This window comes from Pyxicephalus adspersus, chromosome 8 (assembly GCF_032062135.1).
Source record: "Pyxicephalus adspersus chromosome 8, UCB_Pads_2.0, whole genome shotgun sequence".
In the NCBI taxonomy this organism is placed as follows: Eukaryota; Metazoa; Chordata; class Amphibia; order Anura; family Pyxicephalidae; genus Pyxicephalus; species Pyxicephalus adspersus.
Window position 1 is genome coordinate 63,101,509 of NC_092865.1, and position 20,924 is coordinate 63,122,432.

Below are 20,924 nucleotides of genomic sequence, written 5' to 3' on the forward strand. Positions count from 1 at the left end.
CTTAGTTTACAAAGGTAATTGCTTACACAAATCAAGGACAATGAACTTTAAGAAAAAATGGAAAAGCCAGGGGCTTGTAATCTTCATATTTTAGTCATGCTGTGTTTGGCTAATCAACAAAACAGTTTGGAACATTCCATTGCCTTTCAAATATTGAAATGTACAATCCAAGAAATTCATTAAAAATTGGATATGCTTATCATTTCGAGAAAGTCATCTGCAGAAAGCCATTCTTTAATAATTATTTACACTTGTAACGTGTTGTTAGCTCTGCTTCCAAGGACTGGGAATTTTTCTAAATCATTGCAATTTTTAGTAATCACAGTAGTTGGAAACAATACTAAAACCCATTAGCACAGACTTACTGGTATAACTAAAGTATTGGTAGAAAATTATGTGCAATAATATGCATTATAAAATTTGGCGATATAGAATAGACTTAGATGTTTTATATAGCACAAACAATATCTTGTTTACAGACTCCACAGCAATGCTAGGGAAAGTTTTTTTTTAAAGTGTATGTTTAGCAAAAACATTTTTTTTCCTGTCTGTGTTTCTTTGGGGAGATCTTACTTCTTTTAGTGCCCAAGGGAAGCGACATGAAAATAAATGGAAATGCTCCAAAGTGAGGGTAATTCTTCACTTAAGGTGATATACCCTCACCTCTTGCTTTGGACACAACTCCTCACTTTACATGGCAATGGTCGCTAGTACAAGCAGGGACCCCAATCCATTGGGCTTGGGAACTAATGATATTTGTATTCTAAGCTCAGCTTTTACATGCTATTTAGGGCAGCACGGTGGCTCAATGGTTAGCACACTTGCCTTTGCAGTGCTAGATCCCAGGTTCAAATCCAGTCCCTTTGATGGACAGTTAGTGTCACTACTATGGACTTTGTACGGTGCTGTGTAATATGTTGGGGATATATAAATACTGGATAATAATAAGCTCCTTTAGGGGTTGGGGACTAGTGTGTATGTTCCAATGTACTCTGTAAGGCTCAATATGATGGTGATAATATCACTAGGGTCAACTATATACGACTGAACTTTTCAGTATTTATATCCTTTCTACTATGGTTTTATCGATCCAATGCTGCAAGGTTTTGGGATTCTGAGGTGTTTCGGTGACTTCCATCAAATAAATTTGACAGCTGCACATTAATAAATCTTCTTGACAAGGTGTCAGCAGCAGAAAATTTTCTAGTGCATTTTGGTCTTAAGCTATGCTACACAATTTGCAAACAGCAAAATGAAATGTAAAAGATTAGCGGTATTTACAGATCATTTTGTCCTTACCATCGATGAATGGTAATGTGTTCTCTATATTGGTTAATCAAATAACACCAATACATCATCATAAGCTATTGGAAGTTGCTTTGTGCTTTATTAGTGTAGATAACACAAACATTTCAGTAAGGTTGTGCAGGAGAGAATGTAAAGAAGACTACACAATCTAGGCAATCACAGGACATATTAGAAGTTTCTGCAATCCCTTTTTGGGACTTGGAACACAAATACATTTAAAGCATTGCCGTTTAGTGAAAGAAACAAACACATGCTTGATGGGTTTTTGTTTGCTTCAGACTATGGGAATGCAAAATCAGATTAAAGACGGTAAAATGCAGGACAGAAGAAGATCAACTGCAGGCCAAAAATACCTCATAAGTGTTTTGAAAACTTTCAAAATTATCTCAAATTTTTTCTCAAAAAAATTGAAAAACTATAGATATGTGTATTTCAATGTTCTTTTATTATAGTTTGTAAAAAGTACTACAGATACGTGGTATAAAAAATAATTATTGTTCCTGACCTCCCTATACTCCTGGGTACAGGACCACGTGTGCTATACATGTGAATAATTATCGTGTACTAGTTTCCTAAAAAGCAAAATAAAAAATCTTTGTTGCAGTTGGCAGTCATCCAAACAAGAGATATAATTAGTGCACAATAGTCTATTCAAACACTAAACATGGCAACATGGCTCCAGAGGGTCTATAAAAGACACAGGACCCTGCAGCCGAAATTCTAAGTGGTAACCTCCATTTAAGCTGCGTCTGCATTATGCTGAATTAATTTACGCCATAAAGGTTTCTCCCATTCACAAATGAGATCAATGATTGTTTATTAGCTATTCTTTGCTGCTCTATTATGAGCCTGTGCATTCCCTCACACCTATAATTTTTGAGTTTCATAATATTTTATGTGCCAGTTCTTAATTATGGACGCCAGCACCGTCATTAAAACAGCATGGGAAGCTTTTTGAGATCATTGGTTAAGGACACATTGTTTGATGCAATTTTCTAGTACAAAGGTCTTTGCTGAGAAAAAGTAATAAAGACTGTATGTAAGGGAGATAGGACTGGGGTATTGGCAGAGACGGATAAAACCGAACAAACGACAGAGAGAAAAAAACATATTTTTAGGTCCGTGTTTGCATTAAAATTGTAAATATTCCTTAGTGAGCAGTGAGTAATAAATATTAATGGTAAGTGTAGCTAAAGGGTCTTTTTTTATAAAGCTTGGAATCTCACAAATATCTGAACATTCAGGTTCATCAATGATTTCAATGGCAGTGATAAATTATTGTTTTGGTGCATGTTAGATTCATTGCTTTAAAAACAGACCCCAAATATTTGTTTCTATTTATTATGTATATTACTTTAGTCCCAAGCGTAACTTGAAGGGGTTTTCTACTGAACTTATAGACTGTCCAAGACTCCCTTTTTAAAGTTCCTGAATATGTTGGTATCGCCCATATAACACCGAGATGTGCCATTTGTGAGCATGTTTCAGGGCCACAGAAGCATCTCACTAAGTTTGAAATTTCCCTGTACATTATCTTCCAAGCTATCAATTAAAATATATATTAGGGGCTTTCCTGTCCCTATAATATACTAAGTAGCAATGGCATGGATGACTAGTTTTAAAACTAAAGATAACAATAATAAGTGTAAATAATCTACAGCTTGATTGACTTGACAGTATATATAGTACAAAGGACTAGCCATCCTTTTGTGTACTATGTGCAATATAAAACAATATGGCACACCCAGAATTTACCAATAGGGAAACCAATAAAGCTAATTACCAAAGATTTTAACAAACAGATTTAACCAGGGTTGTAGTGGTATCCATGCAAAAAAAAACAATACTCCCAAAAGGGAAATTATATAGTCAGCAGGTGTTTTTCTTTTTGTAGGGGCTAAGCTAAGCCATAAGAACTCTTTGCATTGCCAAAATATGTTCTTCACTGTCATGGCCTTGGGTCTTCCAGCATGCCTTTGATCCAACTCAACACTATTGAGTTTTCCTTTACTTTGAAGGCACTGTAAAGCTGGGCAGGGTGTATTAACTCTTCTGATTGCAAATATGGCATAGCAGATTTTAAACTATCCATGTGCATGGCATTATTTAGCATTACTGAAACCAATCAATGTTGGTTGTCAATATATACTATACGGTACATTAATACTTGGATAAATAACAGACCTTAAAATACGTACTTGAGCCCTTACATTTTCTGTCTCTGAGTTTAAAGTTCTGTTTCATTTAGCTTTAGGCAGAAAGGGAGTGTAATTCTGGCTCTTGTCCAACCAGTGCGACTGAAAAACCGTGACAAAAGACAATCAGCTCAGCTATGCTTCCCTATAAACCTAAGCAAAGGGTGAAAATTCTTTTGTGCAATTTGGTAAATCCTGGCTAGAAAGTTCAACAGTCAAGTTTTCCTTTGCATGTTTCCAGCGCTATGCCTGGCTGAAGGGGCGAATAATCAAGCTGAGTAGGTGGTAGTGTGCCGTGCCCATCTGGATCATAAAGAGAAGCTTTCAAGCCCAGAGATTTACAACTGTGTGGAGCCTGAACACAATCCAACTGTTCTTTTCTGGTCGGATTTATTGTATAATTAAGAAAATAAGAAGCATTCTTCTTGATGGGTTAATTCATATGAGAAAAGATAATGGTTCCATGGGATCAGAGTTGGTAAGAGTGGTATATAAAAGAAAGTCGCCCACTCTCCAGGGTACAGAATGCTTTTAAGCCATTACTGACTTAACAACAGCCATAGGAAAATCAACATTACATTTCAAAGGGGTTTATCTCTGAAATGTGACATTGATTTACTAATGCCTGTTGTTGGATCACTAAGAACTTGAAAACATTTTATGAGAAAAGAGTCCTTTATGAGAAATCCTAGGACTGGCAGGATCATCTGTTACTAAAGCACCTAAACAAATAGAAAGCGTACCAGAACCCACTTTTATAGGATATGTAGACACCCCATCAGCTTCTTGCTGTGCCTTTTGCAACTGAAGAAGATACTTTTTCTTCCTTGTGTACATGGTAATAAAAACAATAGCAACACATCTATAACATACTCTCTAATTTACCTTTGGAACATACAAGAAATGTGGTCTATCTAATTGCATGGTGTCTTGTCTTACAAAAAAAAAAGCAGAACTTCCACAACAATGCAAAATTAATTAAATTGTAACATGCATTTAACACCATCTTTGATGTTTTTGTTAGAACCCTTTCCATATTTATAAATATGTGACCCACTAGTGGTCCAATTTTATGGCTACAACAATCATTTTAAACCTTTTTTGGCCTTGAGGAGTAAGGATCAGAGAGCAAAATTTTAAAATTCGATCTCACGAATCGGGCTGTTCATGCTTACTGAACATGTAAGCGAGAACGGCCTGAGTAAATTTGGCCGTAGAGATCGAATTTATTGGCACCTTCAAGAGCAATCAGGGGAGAGGAGCCCTGCAGCCCCGTAGTATGTGTTCTTGGGTGGGGATTCTCTATCCAAGAACACAGGACTACCGCGGCTGTGCTCATCATGAATGAAAGCAGCCATGGGAATCATCCTGTGATGATTCTCACGGCTGCATTCATTGATGAGCACAGCCGCGGGACTAACACAGGAGGAGTACCGTGGCTGCATTGATTATTGCAGCTGTGAGAATCCTCCTGTGCACAATCCCCGGGCACTAGAGGTTAAATGAGGGCTTGCCTCAATGAGGGATCACACACAGGAGGTTTACCATGGCTGCATTGCAGCCAGGGTACTCCTTCTGTAATGATTTCCTCAAACTTTCGATGGGTCCGCGAAGTTTCGGCGAACCTACTTGGCGGACCCATCAGAAGTTCAAGGAAATTTTCGCCAGAATGTCAAAGGCATTCTCGCTCATCCTATTGAGGAGTAGGAATGGGAAGAATAATACAAAATTATCTCAAAGAATATGGCTTTTCTGGCCCTTAAAACCATTCTTTAAACTAATTTTGGAGTTTTTTTCTTCATCCAGGGGATGTAGGAGGTTCCTCTTACTATATAGAGTAGCCTTGAGGAACCTTTGAAATTCAAGTTCTTAAGATAGATCACTGCGAAAAAGAATTTTACCTACAGTCCATCACATTTTAACATTCTTAATAAGTTGAGGAAAGTTTACATTAAAAGAATAAGAGTAAAGGGACAAAACTCACACCCTGTATTTTCTGTAGAATTCCTAAAATGAATAACTTGAAATGAATTACCTGCAGAAAAGAAATGCAGATAGTAAAAAATTGTGGTATTCTCCAATGATAGTGGTTGGTGTTGAAGTGACCCCTAACATTGAAAGATACTGGAAAATTCCCCCCTTGAACTGGTTAGTTGTCAGTGTGCCAGGGAGATTTTTCTGCCATTGTTCACATCTCCAGAAATCCTAGCAACCAACAGAAGGAACACTAAAGGTTCCAGAGAAGATTAGACAGAAAACACTGGTCTAAAGGAACTTTGAAGATATTTTTTTTTTTGGTGTCAAAAGTACCGAAAGTGAAAAAAGATTTTTACAATGCAGCACAGATGCCAAAAAATGGGAAAAAACATTTTGGGCTTCAGATATACTTTTAAAGGATAATTACATGTAAAAGTCATTTGTTTAATGTCCTTTAAGGCATGTCCAGCCCCCTTGCCAGCAGACTGTTTGGTGCAATACTAGACATTGTTCCCATTTAGTTATTTTCATAGAGTAGCTCAGCCACGTGTTCATTATTCTGTGCATACAATATGTGCTAAATACACATTCTTGTGGATGCATTCTTGATGCACACTCACTTGGCCATTGGGCTGCAAATAGTCCAAATACAGGAGGTTTACATGGAAGACTGACGACAGTGCTGCCAATTGCATGGCAGTGGTTTAGTGTTGTTAGCCTGCACAGGGATCTCCAAGTATGAATCTGTGCAAAAGATCCATAAACAAAATAATGCTAATTTGCTTACTAAATCTGTATCAAGTGAGGCATTAAGCCAAACAAAACTAAAAATAGATTTAGGGTTTCAAACATTAAAAATTATTCTGATAATGGCATGCCTTTATAAATAGCATCTGATCTATTACTCTGTAAAAATAAAAATGAAAACATACCAGGTTTAATAGTTTTATTCATTTAAAAGTATAGAAAAAATAAATCTCTCTCGATTCAAGTTTTAAATTGTGTCTGGGTTAGACTCACATGCAACCCTGTGTTGGTGCCACTTATCCTATCCTTAAGTGTTTCTCTAAATGAACATTTGCTAAGAATTAAAAAAGGAATTCTAGTCATGACAAACTACGAAGATTAAAGAAGGAGATTCATCTATGTCCAAAGTGATCTAGTACCAGTGGCATGCTAATGCATTCAATGCCACGTAATAACAAAAAGTCTTTTCTAAGTTTTCTTTGTATATTTTCCACATCTGTAGGGTACTTTGACTTTTTCCCAAAATGAAGGCTTCAAGCCAATGCAAAAATAATAATAATAGGCTGATATGGAAATATATATATATATATATACGGTATATATATATATAATTACAAAACAAACTTTGGTAATTAAAAAAGAAAACTTTAATCTATATTTACTGTGAGTAAAAGTATTAGGCTTCTCTTTTTCTGCTGCCTGTTCATGTCTGAAAGAAAACCAACCTACATCCTGCTGTGACTGTCAATGTGCTGACACAAGGTGTTAATGGGAGAATAAATATCCAGCCAAATTGCCCAGAGCCATCATTAGGAATTTGTAGCATCATGACGATTATTACATTACAGTAGCAATCCATGTACTGAGCTCTTAAATGTATTATACAGTATGTGTATCCTAAAATCTGCAGAAACTAAGACATGAATTAGGTTGCATTTATTGTCTGGCAGACTAGAAGTACCATCATGGATACCGCCATAACTGGGATCAAGGTCCAGATATTTTCTAAGTTGTGACTCCTTTACTGTTATTGGGCCTGATTTAGTAAAGCTCTCTGAGGCTGAAGTGGATACACTTTTATCAGTGAAGCTGGGTGATCCAGCAGTCCTGCAATGGGTTTATACAAAGTCAATTTCTATTTGCTAGTAAAAGTTTTAAATCCTTGTCCAGATCCATTTCAGGTTTGCTGGATCACCCAGCTTCACTGATGAAAGTGTATCCTCTCTAGCCTTGAAGAGCTTTTTTAAATCAGGCCCATTGAGTCAATCTTTAACCTTTTCCATAATCATCAGTCATAGTAAATGTTATTAGAAGTGCAGGAACTTTATGAAGAAATTTTCAAGGTACATGTATGTTAGCACATCACATCATGATAGTGGACTTACTAGTACATGGTACACACTTTAATGCAAATTAATTGATTCAGCATTTCTGTTTGACATACCAGTCTCAACGCCAGTGCCAAAATGTTTGTTATTCATAACAAATTTTTTTATGGCACATTAGAATTTAATTTTAGATGAGATCAATTTGGCATTATAGTTATAACTTATCATTACTCACTGAACCTATATCACATGATCTTTTTTTTATCATTGCATCAACATTTTATTTTTGCATTTTGTTAGGAGGCAAGGCTAAAGTGAGCTAGAAAAGCTGTGTGTGATCCCTTAACACCCTAATCTACATTTTCACAAGCCAAGCAATCAGCCGCAAAACATGAAATCAATTATGAAATTTAGGACTGTTCAGTAGGTGGGCTTTACTGCCTAAGTCAGCATAGATGCAAATATTTCTTAAGTTTGACTGATCTGTTATTTTTAATTTGCAAGTAGAAAGACTGTATAACTTTCTTCTGACAGCATGCCTATAAAATATTGATTATGGTAATGAGAGGCTAGGCAATGCCACAAAAACAATTTCATTATAAGCTGAGTTTCTGAAGTCTGCTTGAGCTGCTGAAGCTTTGGGCGTAGAGACTGACGGCACAGAAAACGTGGACATTGTGTAAGAATTTTTTGCACTTGGACACACACAGTCTGTGAAACAATGCCAGCTCCAGATGCCTCCAACTATATTTTTCCTTGAACGTTTTCACCCCATAAAATTCTTTTTAATATGATTTTAGAGACCTCTCAGTGGTGAGTAGTCCTTGAGGAACAGTTCCAGATATTTGGAGACTGAATTAAGTTAACGTTTCTGGAGTTTTCTTTAACCATGAAAAACATATTACAGCCAGAAAGAGTGACATTCTCAGCTACAATTATGGCTGCAGAATCACACTTACTCTGTCCAAAAAGGAAAGCAATGAAATGTACGGGGCATAGCAGGTGATGGTTGACAGCTCTCCAGGTAGTAGGTCATCCATTGCAAAGCACAGTAAATGGATCCCATTTCTGTTTAAGGATCTAATTATTTCAGAGCAAGAAAATAGCAGCCAGGGAGAGCACGTTCCACACTCGTTCCACACTTTTACTGAGGCAGCAGCTGAAGCCTCTTCATACGTCATCCATCAACCAGGCCACACAAGATCTTTACGTCTTTTCCTGGTAATATTCATAAAGCTCAAGTCTGGTGCACTCAAGCTTTTACACATCTCATCTGAGAGATTTCTAGCAGGCTAAATGACCTGCATGCTTCTCATTCTTTACTCCAGTGGTGAGATATCTCTATTAGAAATGAGCAAAAATGGCAAGAAAAAAACAGTGTGGGCTATCCTTTTATACCCAGCTGTGGCCCATGAAGCTATGGTCTATGAATCTTCTAATTGGGATTCCACCTTCCCTCTTCTGCCATTTACCTGGTCTCCCATGCCATCTTTTTATGCCCAGCTGTGGTCCATAGGGCTTCCTATTAGGGTGAAACCTCTTCTCTTCTGTCATTTACCTGTTTTCTCATGCCTCTGGCATTCTCGCGAAAATTTCCTCAAACTTCCGATGGTTCCGTGAAATTTTGGCAAACCGATTTTGCGAAACCATCGGAAGATGGATGAAATTTTAACAGGAGGATTCACAGGGGATTCACAGGATTCCCTGGGAATCCTCCTGTTTGCGATCCCCGGGGCCCTAGAGGGTAATTAACCTCTGGTGCCCGGGGATCTTCTCAATGAATGTGCAATCCCCAGCACAGATACAAATGTATCATTTGTAGGAGATTCTTTGAGTAAGAGATATTACAATGTCAGGAGGTTCCCCTGTGCTAGGCATCTTCATTGTGCTAGGCATCATTCATTGAGAGGAGTGTGGGGTCCCCGGGGCACTAGAGGTTAATTAACCTCTAGTGCCTGGGGATCGTAGAGGATTTCCAATGCTGCATGATGCAGCCCTGGAAATCCTCCTGTCCGTTGAGAGCTTGACCTCTTGGCGAATCAGAAAGCTGTTCTCCCTTACATTTTCGGTAAAAGAGAAAGGCCCGATTCGCCGCGAGATCGAACTTAATATTCGCTCATCGCTCATCCCTACACAGCTGTGGTCCATAGAGCTTCCTACAGGGGTGCCCTCTCTTCCCTTCTGCCATTTACCTATCTAATGTCACCCTTTTTTACCCTGACTAATGTAGAATTATTTGTAACAGATTGTAAATGTGATGTTTACAAACTTGTTTTCCATATTTATCCTATTGCATTATATTTTGGGAATTTCAGATTAACTATTAGATAGAGCTCTGTATTTAGCTGAGCCACATATGACCTCCCTGAATAACAACATTTTAATTACCATACCAGCCACATAAGCAGCGTGTTGTTTTCAGTGAGCCAGTCATCTCATGGACTTGCATTGTGAAAGGAAAACTGCTGTGTTTTTATGGACAAATAATCAAAATCCATACTATAAAACTCCTTAATTTATATAAATAAATGTAAAATATTATATTAATATATATTTAAATATATATAAAAACAATAGTATAGACCTCTGATGCCTGACATACTTAACCTAAAGTTAAAGGCAAAGGCAATAGAGGAAAAGGCAATAGACATGGGAAATGACTTATGTTATTAGCTTTCAGAAGGAAATCCTACGACTTGATCCAGATATTGGAAGCCGGTAAGAAAAAAGCCCCACTAGCCCTACCAAGAACTTTAATTTTAAATGTGAGACACAGTTCAATGGGTGTTATGTAACATTATGCCGTTTGGTAAATAAATCAATTCTGGGAATCTTACCACATCGTCTCGGTCTTCCCACTCTACTTCCGATAAATCCACACTGCTGTAATTGGGTTTCCTCCTTTTTTTCCCTTCTTCATACTGTTGGAAATGAAAAATATAAGTAAAACAAATGACACTGTTACATTTTTGTGTAGGCCTTTGCTGATTTACAAAGAGAAGATGGTTTTACCCTAACCCAAGCTTCATCATTGCCAATTCATGAACCATGACTTAGAGATACAAGAGTGGGCATATCCCCAATAAGATAACACTTCAGGTAATATTAGTGCTCATGGTCACCTTTATAGATGTTCTTTCCCCAAAAGTATACAGGCAAGCTTAGGGGATGCACATTGGCCTATGAATACCTTATTTTGATATTATGCTTCCCCAGGCATACTGAACTGATGACACACTTTCGTACAAGCTCCCCCTATTTTGATATATGATTATTTTAGTAAAATATTAGTTATTTATGTTAAGTTATGCTAGAATAAGCTAGAAACTGGCCATTTGCTTTATATGCACAGCTACTTTTTACTTGTAGACTGAACTGAAGATAGGGGGAATGGTTTCATGTTTTGTGAACTGTACAGGGACTATAAACTCTTTTACAACCCCGTCCAACAGGTCTCTCTTGAATTTAGCCAATATATCCAAATGTGACCACAAGAGAAAGGAAAATAAAGGAATTTATTGTATTGTATTTTTTTGGACTTGTGTTGTCACCTTTAATCCCTGCTGGCCTGGTTGCTGGCTCACGAGTGCCAAGATGGAAAATACTGCCCTGTGGCTTATTGGTTAGCACTAAGATCCTAATTCTGTAGACACACTATCTGCATGGACTTTGAATGTTCATTTGTTTCTGTGGGTTTCTTGACCATGCCTTAGTTCCTACCAAAAAAAAAACATAACATGAACCAGAACCAGAACCGCCAAAACTGTCCATTAAAATGTGTGAATGCAGTAGGGATAGTGTAATATTAGATATTCTTGGACAGGAAATTGTTTTCTATATTACATTTCAGTACTTAGTCAATACAAGGTCTTCAAAAAGGAACGATTATATTATTCCCACTTTTATTGCATTTCTTTTTATTCAATGTTGGCATAGTCAGTGGTATGGGAAGCATCCAAATTACTAACATGTAATGAGTTATAATACTTTTGATATGTAAATATAAGTAATTATTTTAGGTGTGTGCTAGTAACTAATGATTACATTTGGCCAAATGAAAGGTATTTTGCTTGCAATGTTGAGTGATACTTGTAAAGTACAGCAATTAAATTCTATGATGCACCAATTTTTTTTCTTTTTAGTGTCTACCACTATGCATGTACTTGCCAAGTAGTATATTTGATCTTGCTATCTCCTTCATCTTGGTTACATGTGTTCTTTTCCATATATATTTGACAAACAAACCTCACTGGGGTCTTGGAAGACCAAACCATAGATGTAGTATTACCTTCATTATTTGAGTTGAAGCAAGAGCTGCTTGGTCATGTACGTAGAACTTTAATGAGTGAAAATCCCTAATTGATTATACCTATCACTAGGGGGGTAACTAGAAATCAGCTAAATAAATATTTCTCCTGGGGGCTGAAAGGTATTTTACTGATAAGGTGTGACAAATATCTTAAAAAAAGTTTATTAAATCGTGAAACATAAAAAACAGTATCCTTTTAAATGTAAAAAAAATGTAAAAAAAATAAAATACAACTAATTACCAAATATAAGAAACTAAAAACACCTGACTAATACTGTACACGTTAGATACAAAGACATGGCAAGTACAAGACACAGCTGTAAGCTGTAAGTCATAGCTATCCTTGCCTCCACCTATAAACAAATTCCAAAATTGATCTCCTCTCTCACAAATTTTTCCCAAACTGAACTCTACAGAGAGAAAAAAAATTAATTTTGAGGGTTAATAATAAATATTAACCCCCCTAGCGTTCTATATCTGACCATATTTTCACTCAAAAAGCGTTACTTTTTTTGCATAGAAATTTATTTTACATTGTAGGCCTATAATTCTTTGGCATAACTCACAGAAATATGTCCAATTTTTAATAAATTTAATATGAAACTTTAAATAAAAAAACACAAAAATATGTTAAAAAAATAGTGAAACCTGTAATATAACTGTACAGTAGCACATATAATATTTATATAATTATTTATATATATATTATATGAATATTTATTTGTATTGGACTCAATACAGCTATTTTGTATTGAATCCAATACAAAATTATTTAAATTTCCCGCCGCTCCTCCCACCCGCAACAATGCATGCACCGACTTCAGCGGGAAACCCCGAAGATTGTCTCTGCATTCGTCAGCTGAAGATCGAAGAAGACGGATGTGTCCCCAGGACCTGCGGAGACCAGCAGGACAACCACGGAGCAAGGTAAGTTTTTTTTTTTTGGTTAAAGCTACCCCGAGTGTGACTCAGGATTACCGCTACTTGCAGGTAAAATCCACTCCAAGTCTCACTCGGGAATACTGCTGGGGGTTGTCATTTGCAACCCCTGTTTAATGTACAGTGCTGCATAATATGTTGGCGCTGATTTAAATACAGTTTATTATTGATAAATGTACACATACACATTGCTCTGTACAGTGCAATGAGCTGCATTGGGCAGCCCAATCATTTGAATAGATCACTTGAATGCTACCGTGCACTGTCACATGTTGTGATGCAATGTATTTGCAGGGTATGTCTTTACCAATAAAAGAAAACACATGTGTTGCTTTTGCCCTTGTGTGTGCCCAGGTCCTGTCGACCCAGACGTTTTGGGTGTTACCACCTTCTTTATTGTGTTCCAACACCTCTTTTTACATTTTCCATAGCAAAATATATTTAGGTATGGCTGCCATGAAAAGAATCCTGGACAGATTAGAAAAGAACTCTTTTTTGTTTTTGAAATCCATACTAATCATCATCTAGATCAGCCATTCTTAACCAGGTTTCCATTGAAACCCAATGGTTCCTCCAGAGGTTGCTAAGGGTTCCTGTGGCTGACCGACCTCCCATTTGATAAATTGAGAATTCTCTGACTGAATGTCGATACACACGCTTGTCAGTGTGCTCTACTGTGGCTTGGAGATTCATGATTGCTAATTGTTTCAAGAGTACTCCATGATCACCCAATTATCAACTTTTCAGAGATTAATAGCTTTTCTTCTCCTCTGAACAAATCGATTGTCATCAAACTTTATATTAGGTTCTTAATGCATCCCCTGAAGAAGCCTATCAACGAAACACATCGGGATTAGGACGGTTCCTGCACATGATATTTACTGTTTCTGTATAGTTGACAGGCATCATGACAAATTTATTGGGGATTCCTTATTGGTTTTTTACTGTATTTAAATATAAATCTAATTTATTTTGGTTGTATATTCTTTTGTTGCTAACTACAGTCTTTGCTTTGCCAAAAACCCCAGCTTTTTCTTTTTTTTCATTTCATGATGTTTATAGTTGTTTATAAAGATGGTGTTCATCCACCCCTGTAAGGGGACATTCTTTCCAACGGGGAGCCTTTCTCCCACTGATCTACCAATAAATTGGTTTTAGCAAGGACTGAGACTTGGAAATTATTTTAGGGGTTCCATAAATGTAAAAGGTTAGGATAGACTGATCTAGATTATATGTGGATATTATTTCAATATCCACAAGTCCTAATGAAAGGGCTCTTTATACTAACAAAAGTACTGAATGGGTCTGATTTATTAAAGCGCTCCAAGGCTGGAGAGGATACACTTTCTTCAGTGAAGCTGGGTGATCTAGCAAACCTGGAATGGATTTTGGAAGTCGTTTGAATGTTTTCAATCCTGGACCAGATCCATTCCAGGTTTGCTGGATCACCCAGCTTCACTGATGAAAGTTTATCAGCTCCAGCCTTTGACAGCTTTAATAAATCAGGTTTTCTATCTCTCTCTATCTCTCATGAAATTTAAATGAAACATCTGTTTAGGACAAAAACCATCTGATGCTTTGACCCTTATATCCTCAACCAAAAATAAAAAGCTGACACGAGTTTGAATCCATCATGGCTCTATCCAAAACAAAATAATATTTTTTATTTGTTATTAGGTTTCAATATAATTATAAATAAACTTGGCAATTTGTAAAAGGACTCCCCAACGTTTCTATCCTATCAGCTAACCAAATTATCTCTATTAATGTGTTTATGTGGAGTTAAGACGTGGCAGATTTTGGATTCATTATATATTCTCTTAGGAATATCTGTGGCTTTATATTTTTAAATTTCACAGAACTGTTTTAACGCCATTAAGGAATCTAAGCATTTTTTAGAAGTCTGAGCACAAATAAGTTATACATTTGAGCTGGCCCTTTGCCTTGAAGTCTAGACTGCAATTAGGTAGGGCAATCTATATTTTTTGGCCAGCAAGCTTGCATTGGGTCATTACCGTAATAATTTTGGATACTGCAGGATACAGAGGTACTAACACCTCTCTACGAAAACAAGCATGTGGGAGTAGGAGTTATTTTTAAGGTGATTTAGACCGCAGTGTTTGGCTTGATGAGGCCTCCAGTTCAGGATCTGTTATCTGCTGTATTTTGAAGAGTTTGTTTAGGTGTTTTGGTCTTGGTGACTCGCATTAGTAAGCTCTAGTTTTATAGAATTTGCAAACAGGAGAAAAACAAAAAAAGTCTAAGCATGTTGGGATTTTTTTAAAAACTTTTTTCGTATCAGGAAATTAGGTCATCATAATCTCCTGCACAAATCTAGAACTGACAGCTACAATTATTTTTTTCTGTTCTTTAAATCTGTCACACAAAATATTTTTTGTATGCCAATTGATAATAGTAACAAGAAGCAACGCACCTAAAGACAAAGCTGATACAGTGTTATTACCTTTGTCAGAAGGATAAATAATATTTGCCTTTGGTTCAAATACAAAACTGAACATTGGAACCCAGTGGGGCAGAGTCAGGAACCCTTGTAAGAAGATCCAGAGAAATATCAGTAACCAGGTGATTTTCAGACCTAGTAACATTCTACCAATTATCAAACTATGTTTAATTCCAACTTCTACAAAATAGAATGTGCTGAACACATAGACATCTGTAATATTTGTGCATTTTATTCTGTAAATCTCTCTCTTGGCTTTCAAATTTGAAATCTGCGCTAACCCATAGTAGACAACCAATTTTTTGGAAATGATTAAGAGGTCATTAGAATGTGAAATAAAAATAGTTGCTCTGGGTTACTGCAAATTACATTTTTTAAATCAACAAATCGTATTTTCAAATAGGAAAATGAAAAGGAGAATAAAAGCTTTATTGACTTGGAAACCAATCCAAATCAAAAAGAGAAGAACTTTGTGTGGAGTTACACTTTAGTTGTGGGGATAAAGGTGATCAACTTTTTTCCTAATAATTTATGCACATATGGTATACAGTACATGTTTAATAAAAACACTGAAATATATTTAAAAATATAAAATGAATAAAATGTACTTACAGAGGGGGGGAGTGTATATATATATATATATAGTCATGGGAAAAGCATGAACTTAGAAATGATACATTCAAATCCAAACAATGTCCACAGATAAGGGTGCAATACTTGAATTATGTTTACTTTTAAAGTTTTTTTTTTTAACAAAAATATCAACATTTGTAATGAAGTAATGGGGAAAAAATAAGTACACCCCTAGCCCCATAAACTGGTATTACCCTATTTGAGAGAAAATTCTTCAAGTAGGGATTTTCTATAACTTTCCACCAATCTTTGAAATTTAGTCCTCCTTGCAAAAATATTTCAAATACAATGTTTTTTTTTTTTTTTTCTTTCTATGAACTTTCCATGCTGCATGCCCTACAACGTTTCAATGTGATTCAAATCAGGGCTTTGCTAGGCCAGCCCCCTAACCCCTCATAGTACTCATGGTAGCGCTCTTATGATCATTATTGTTTTGAGAGATCTCGTTCTAGTTCTGCAGGCTTTGAACAGATGACCTGGGATTCTCATCAAGCCCATTTTGCAGAACTCACAGTTGACTTATTGGGCCTGATTTATTAAAGCTCTTCAAGTCTGAAGAAGATATACTTTCATCAGTGGAGCTGGGTGATTCAGCAGAGCTGGAATGGATTCCTTAAAAGTAATTTGCTATTTGTTAGCAATGTTTTCAATCCTGGACCAGATCCTTTCCAGGTTTGCTCGATCACCCAGCTTCACTGATAAAGTGCATTCTCTCCAGCCTTGGAGAGCTTTAATAAATCAGACCCAATATCTTCAAGTTGCCTAGACTTTAAAGCAGCAACGCAGCCCCAAACAACTCAATTGGTGTTGGGTTTTTTGCTTGATGCTGTCTTTGTTTCAGCCAATATGTTTACTTTTATTGAAGACAAATAGTTCTATCTTTAATTAATCAATTAGAGAACATTGTTCCATAGGCCTACTATTTGGCCTATGTATTTCATGAAAAGTTTTTAACATTTTGGGTTGTTAATGATTTTTCCAGGCACACCTTACATGTGGGTTTAATTGGTACAATGTCTATTTGATACCAATTTTTGCAAGAGTTACCTGAAAATTTAATTATATCATTCTGGGATTCCAGAGACATCTTGGAGCAGTCAGCTCTTAGACTGAACTTGATGTACCGGCCAGTCTAGGACAAATTAGCAGTCTTTTGATATCTAAGGCACTTGGAAATGATTTTCCTTACAGTGGAATAATTAAGTTTAATTAATTTGGCAATCTTTCGAAACTCATAGGCATCCACAATGTTCTTTCTGAATGCCTTGGAGAGATCTTTTGATCTTGCCACAATGACACCCCACACATTATTAGTAAAGAGAACACCAGATATCTGAGGTTTAAATAGAATCTATTCCACCAGCATAGTCCTTACGTAGGTTCTTAATCTGGAACAAATGATTCTAATTTCATCGATTTGTTGTTCGTAAATGTACAGGTATGCTTTTTTCCGTATCTGCATTTTTGTTCATTTATACTATGATAATGAATATGTCAGTTTTATGTGTCATTTGTTCACTTCTGTCTTCTTTATCTGTAGACTCTGAATGAAGATTTAATGTTTTGCTGTACAAATATACTAAAAATAAGTAACAATTTCCTTGAGGTGTACTTACTTTTTTACACGACTGTATTTTAGATATAGGTAGAGATAGACCTGGGATTAGAGGTAACTGTGGGTTGTTTTTACTAAATAATCTCATTTCTTTGCCTGCCGTCTGAATTTAGCTTGATTTTGCTGTTTTATTTCCAGAACTGTCCAAATCCAGCCAAGGAATTTAATTATAAATGAGCAAATGTGTATATTTACCTGTGCAATCAGGCTGCTAAGAAAGTAAAGAAAACACAATCTTTCCAGGAAAAGTGGCTTAGCATTTGTTGACAAGGAGCCCGCAGCGTGTGCAATGACCTGTCATGGAACATCCACAAAGACGGGGCCGAAAAACAAATATAAAAATAAAAAAAACCTTAACACCTAAACCCCACAGGGAGGTTTTATAGAGGCGTCCATGCCACAAAGGAGACAAAATATTAGAAAGTCACGAAGTAAAGTGCAAGATGACTGTCTGAGACAAAAGCATGCATTCAGGAAAACAGGAAATTCCTCCGGTTTAATAGCTGATAATTAGCCTAATGCTGGTGTGGCATTGGAATAGTTTGAATTCTGCATTTTATAGAGGCCGGCAGCACCTGGATTGCTGAGAAAGGCTTATGGGTAATCTGTGGTTCTGATGACAGACTTAGGTATGTAACCAGCCTGTATGTTTTATGCTTTGGGAAAGGCACTGCCGGTAATGATCTAATGTAGAGAGAATACAGAGAGACAAGCCTGCTCCACTGCACTGTATATTACAGTTAGAAATAGAGGGCTGGAGAGGATACTTTCATCAGTGAAGCTGGGTGATCCAGCAAACCTGGAATGGATCTGGTCCAGGACTGAAAACATTTCCTAACAAATAAAAAATTACTTAAGAAATCCATTCTGGGTTTGCTAGATCACCCAGCCTCACTAATGAAAGTGTATGTTCCCCAGCCTTGGGAGCTTTAAAAAATCAGGCCCAGAAAATCAGCATTTCCCCCATAAGCTCCTGGTTGTTTTCAGTGGACACTCAGTGCTTACCTTTCTCCAATTTACAATAATAAGGGATAAAAAAAATTGCATATGGTACATTCTATGTTTTAAATATTTTGATGTATTTTGCAAGTATTGTATCAGGTCTGTTGAACCCTTTGTGTTTTTTTTTCTACCTGTATGTAAAGCAAAAATATGGGATTAGGTAGCGCCCTAATGCAGAAAGGGTCAGGCAATGTCTGTTCTGCAATGAGCATTCTTACCTACCTGAGTAATGTCCTAATCTCACCTATCCTGGCATCCCCCGCGGCTGCTGAGACTGAATTCCGGTGCGCCTCCCGGTGCCAAAGCAGAAAGAGAAGAACAAAGAAAAAGGCCGCACCCACAGTGGGATGGGAACAGGGAAGAGCATACAAAAAATAGTGATTAGGCAGGTCAAGTTATTTTATTAATTGTGGAAAATTGCCTTTGCCTTCGGCAAAAAAGGGATCTGCCTGGTCACACTTTTTTAATTTTTGGGTTTAGTTCCAAGCCAAAATAAACCTTCGATTCAAATCTGCTATAGAAATTTTAGATGCATCCAAATATTAGGTGTGCAGAGCCTTATTGTGTATCTTTTAATGTAATGCATCTACATATGGAGTGGAAAAGACTATCCTTGCAAGCATACTATAGAGGAGGTATGCTGTCTGTGAGGAAGCAGTGGTCTCTCTGCCTTCATGTGTAACTAAACAACGTTGGAGAACTATTGTAGATACACTCGATTTTCGCCCCAAGAAACTCATGACTCATGGTCTTGGGCAACAATTATCTATTTTTATTATTACAGAGTATTTATAAAGCACCAACATACTACACAGCGCTGTACAAAGTCCATAGGCATGTCACTATCTGTTCCTCAACGGGGCTCACAAAATTCAATGTCCCTACCATAGTCATATGTCATTACCACAGTCTAAGGTCAATTTTGAGGGCAGACAATTAACCTAACTGCTTGCCTTAGTGTGTGTATATAGCTTTAAGTGTATTTCCGTACTTTGGAGTGATTTCTTATCACATGCTCCTGAGTCTACTGGAAGTTAAACAAACTTTTAAAATGTTTTGGGTTTAAATACACATTTTTTTCTGAAGTTCCAATTAAAGTGCATTTAAACCTAACCTCTTTTTTTTCCATTTAGTACACCTAATATACCATTGGAAGCATTTTGCACATCAACAGGTCTTTTTCTGTACCTTTAAAGGGATAAAGCACAATGAAATGTTCATCTATGACGGAGATGTACTGCATATGTTTTTTTATATTATTTTGCAGTGACATATGCTATAAAGTCTGTTCAGCTCTAACAACATAAAAGAGCTTGTAAATGTAACTGTAGTGCTTCAGATTAAGTATGTGTTACCCTTTTACTTGCTTTATGGGAGAAAAGGACAACTCCGATTCTGAAAGCAGTTGTGTTGTATTATGTGTAAGGCCTTAACCTAGAAGTGAATGGGTTTTCATTGGCAAACTCACCCATTTATTTTGGATATCAAATGCATGCCAGTTGGCATTTGAAGCTGCCATACTGAGCTTTTTTTAGCCAAAAGGAAAGGATGACAAGAATCCTTGAACCGCAAAATGGCTCTCTGGGAAAACAGCGAGGGTGACGTTAAATGTGTTGGATGATCATTACAGTACTATTATAGCAGAATATCATCTAGGGTATTATTCCTTCTAGCAACATCAGCTTGGAAGCTTTCATCTTGCTGTTGTATCTTGAGAAAGGAAATGACCGAAACAAAAATATGTAACAGCACGTAAGAAAAAGAAAATTGCTCTAAGTACATTAACTCCTTTGCTGATGATGCTGTCAGTATTGTGGTGCATGCAGGATCTTTATTTATTACAATTTACAAAGCTGGCTTTAGGATTTAGATGGTAAGGCCACTCAATCACTATGAAATTTGGATGGCTGTAAATCAGCTCAGTCACTTCAATGAAATTTGATATGGCTGTATAACAACTCAATCACTTTTGTAGTATTAGGATAGCTGTAAAGCATCTCAGTCACTTCTATGTGATCTTGATGGCTGTAAAGCTGCTCAATCACTTTTATGGTATTCCGATAGCTGTAAAGCAGCTTTATCACTTTTATGTGATTTGGATGGCTGTAAAGCAGCTCATTCACTTCATTGAAATTTGGTATGGCTGTATAACAACTCAATCACTTTTGTAGTATTAGGATAGCTGTAAAGCATCTCAATCACTTCTATAGTATTCAGATAGCTGTAAAGCTGCTCGAACACTTCTATGTGATTTGGATGGCTGTAAGGCTGCTCAATCACTTTTATGTTATTCAGATAGCTGTAAAGCAGCTCAAATACTTCTATGTGATTTGGATGGCTGTAAAGCTGCTCAATCACTTCTATGTGATTTGGATGGCTGTAAAGCTGCTCCATCACTTCTATGTGATTT

General features: G+C 36.7%; 1 protein-coding gene across 3 annotated transcripts in view; it reads right to left on the reverse strand.

Moving 5' to 3' along the window:
- The window catches only part of CACNA2D3 (calcium voltage-gated channel auxiliary subunit alpha2delta 3), a 547,059-nt gene that overhangs the window by 155,999 nt on the left and 370,136 nt on the right, over window positions 1–20,924 (reverse strand). For all 3 annotated transcript variants that reach the window (XM_072420933.1, XM_072420932.1, XM_072420934.1), the window contains one exon: window positions 10,393–10,476. In XM_072420933.1, the coding sequence (XP_072277034.1) occupies window positions 10,393–10,476 (84 nt within the window). The remainder of the gene's footprint in view (window positions 1–10,392; window positions 10,477–20,924) is intronic.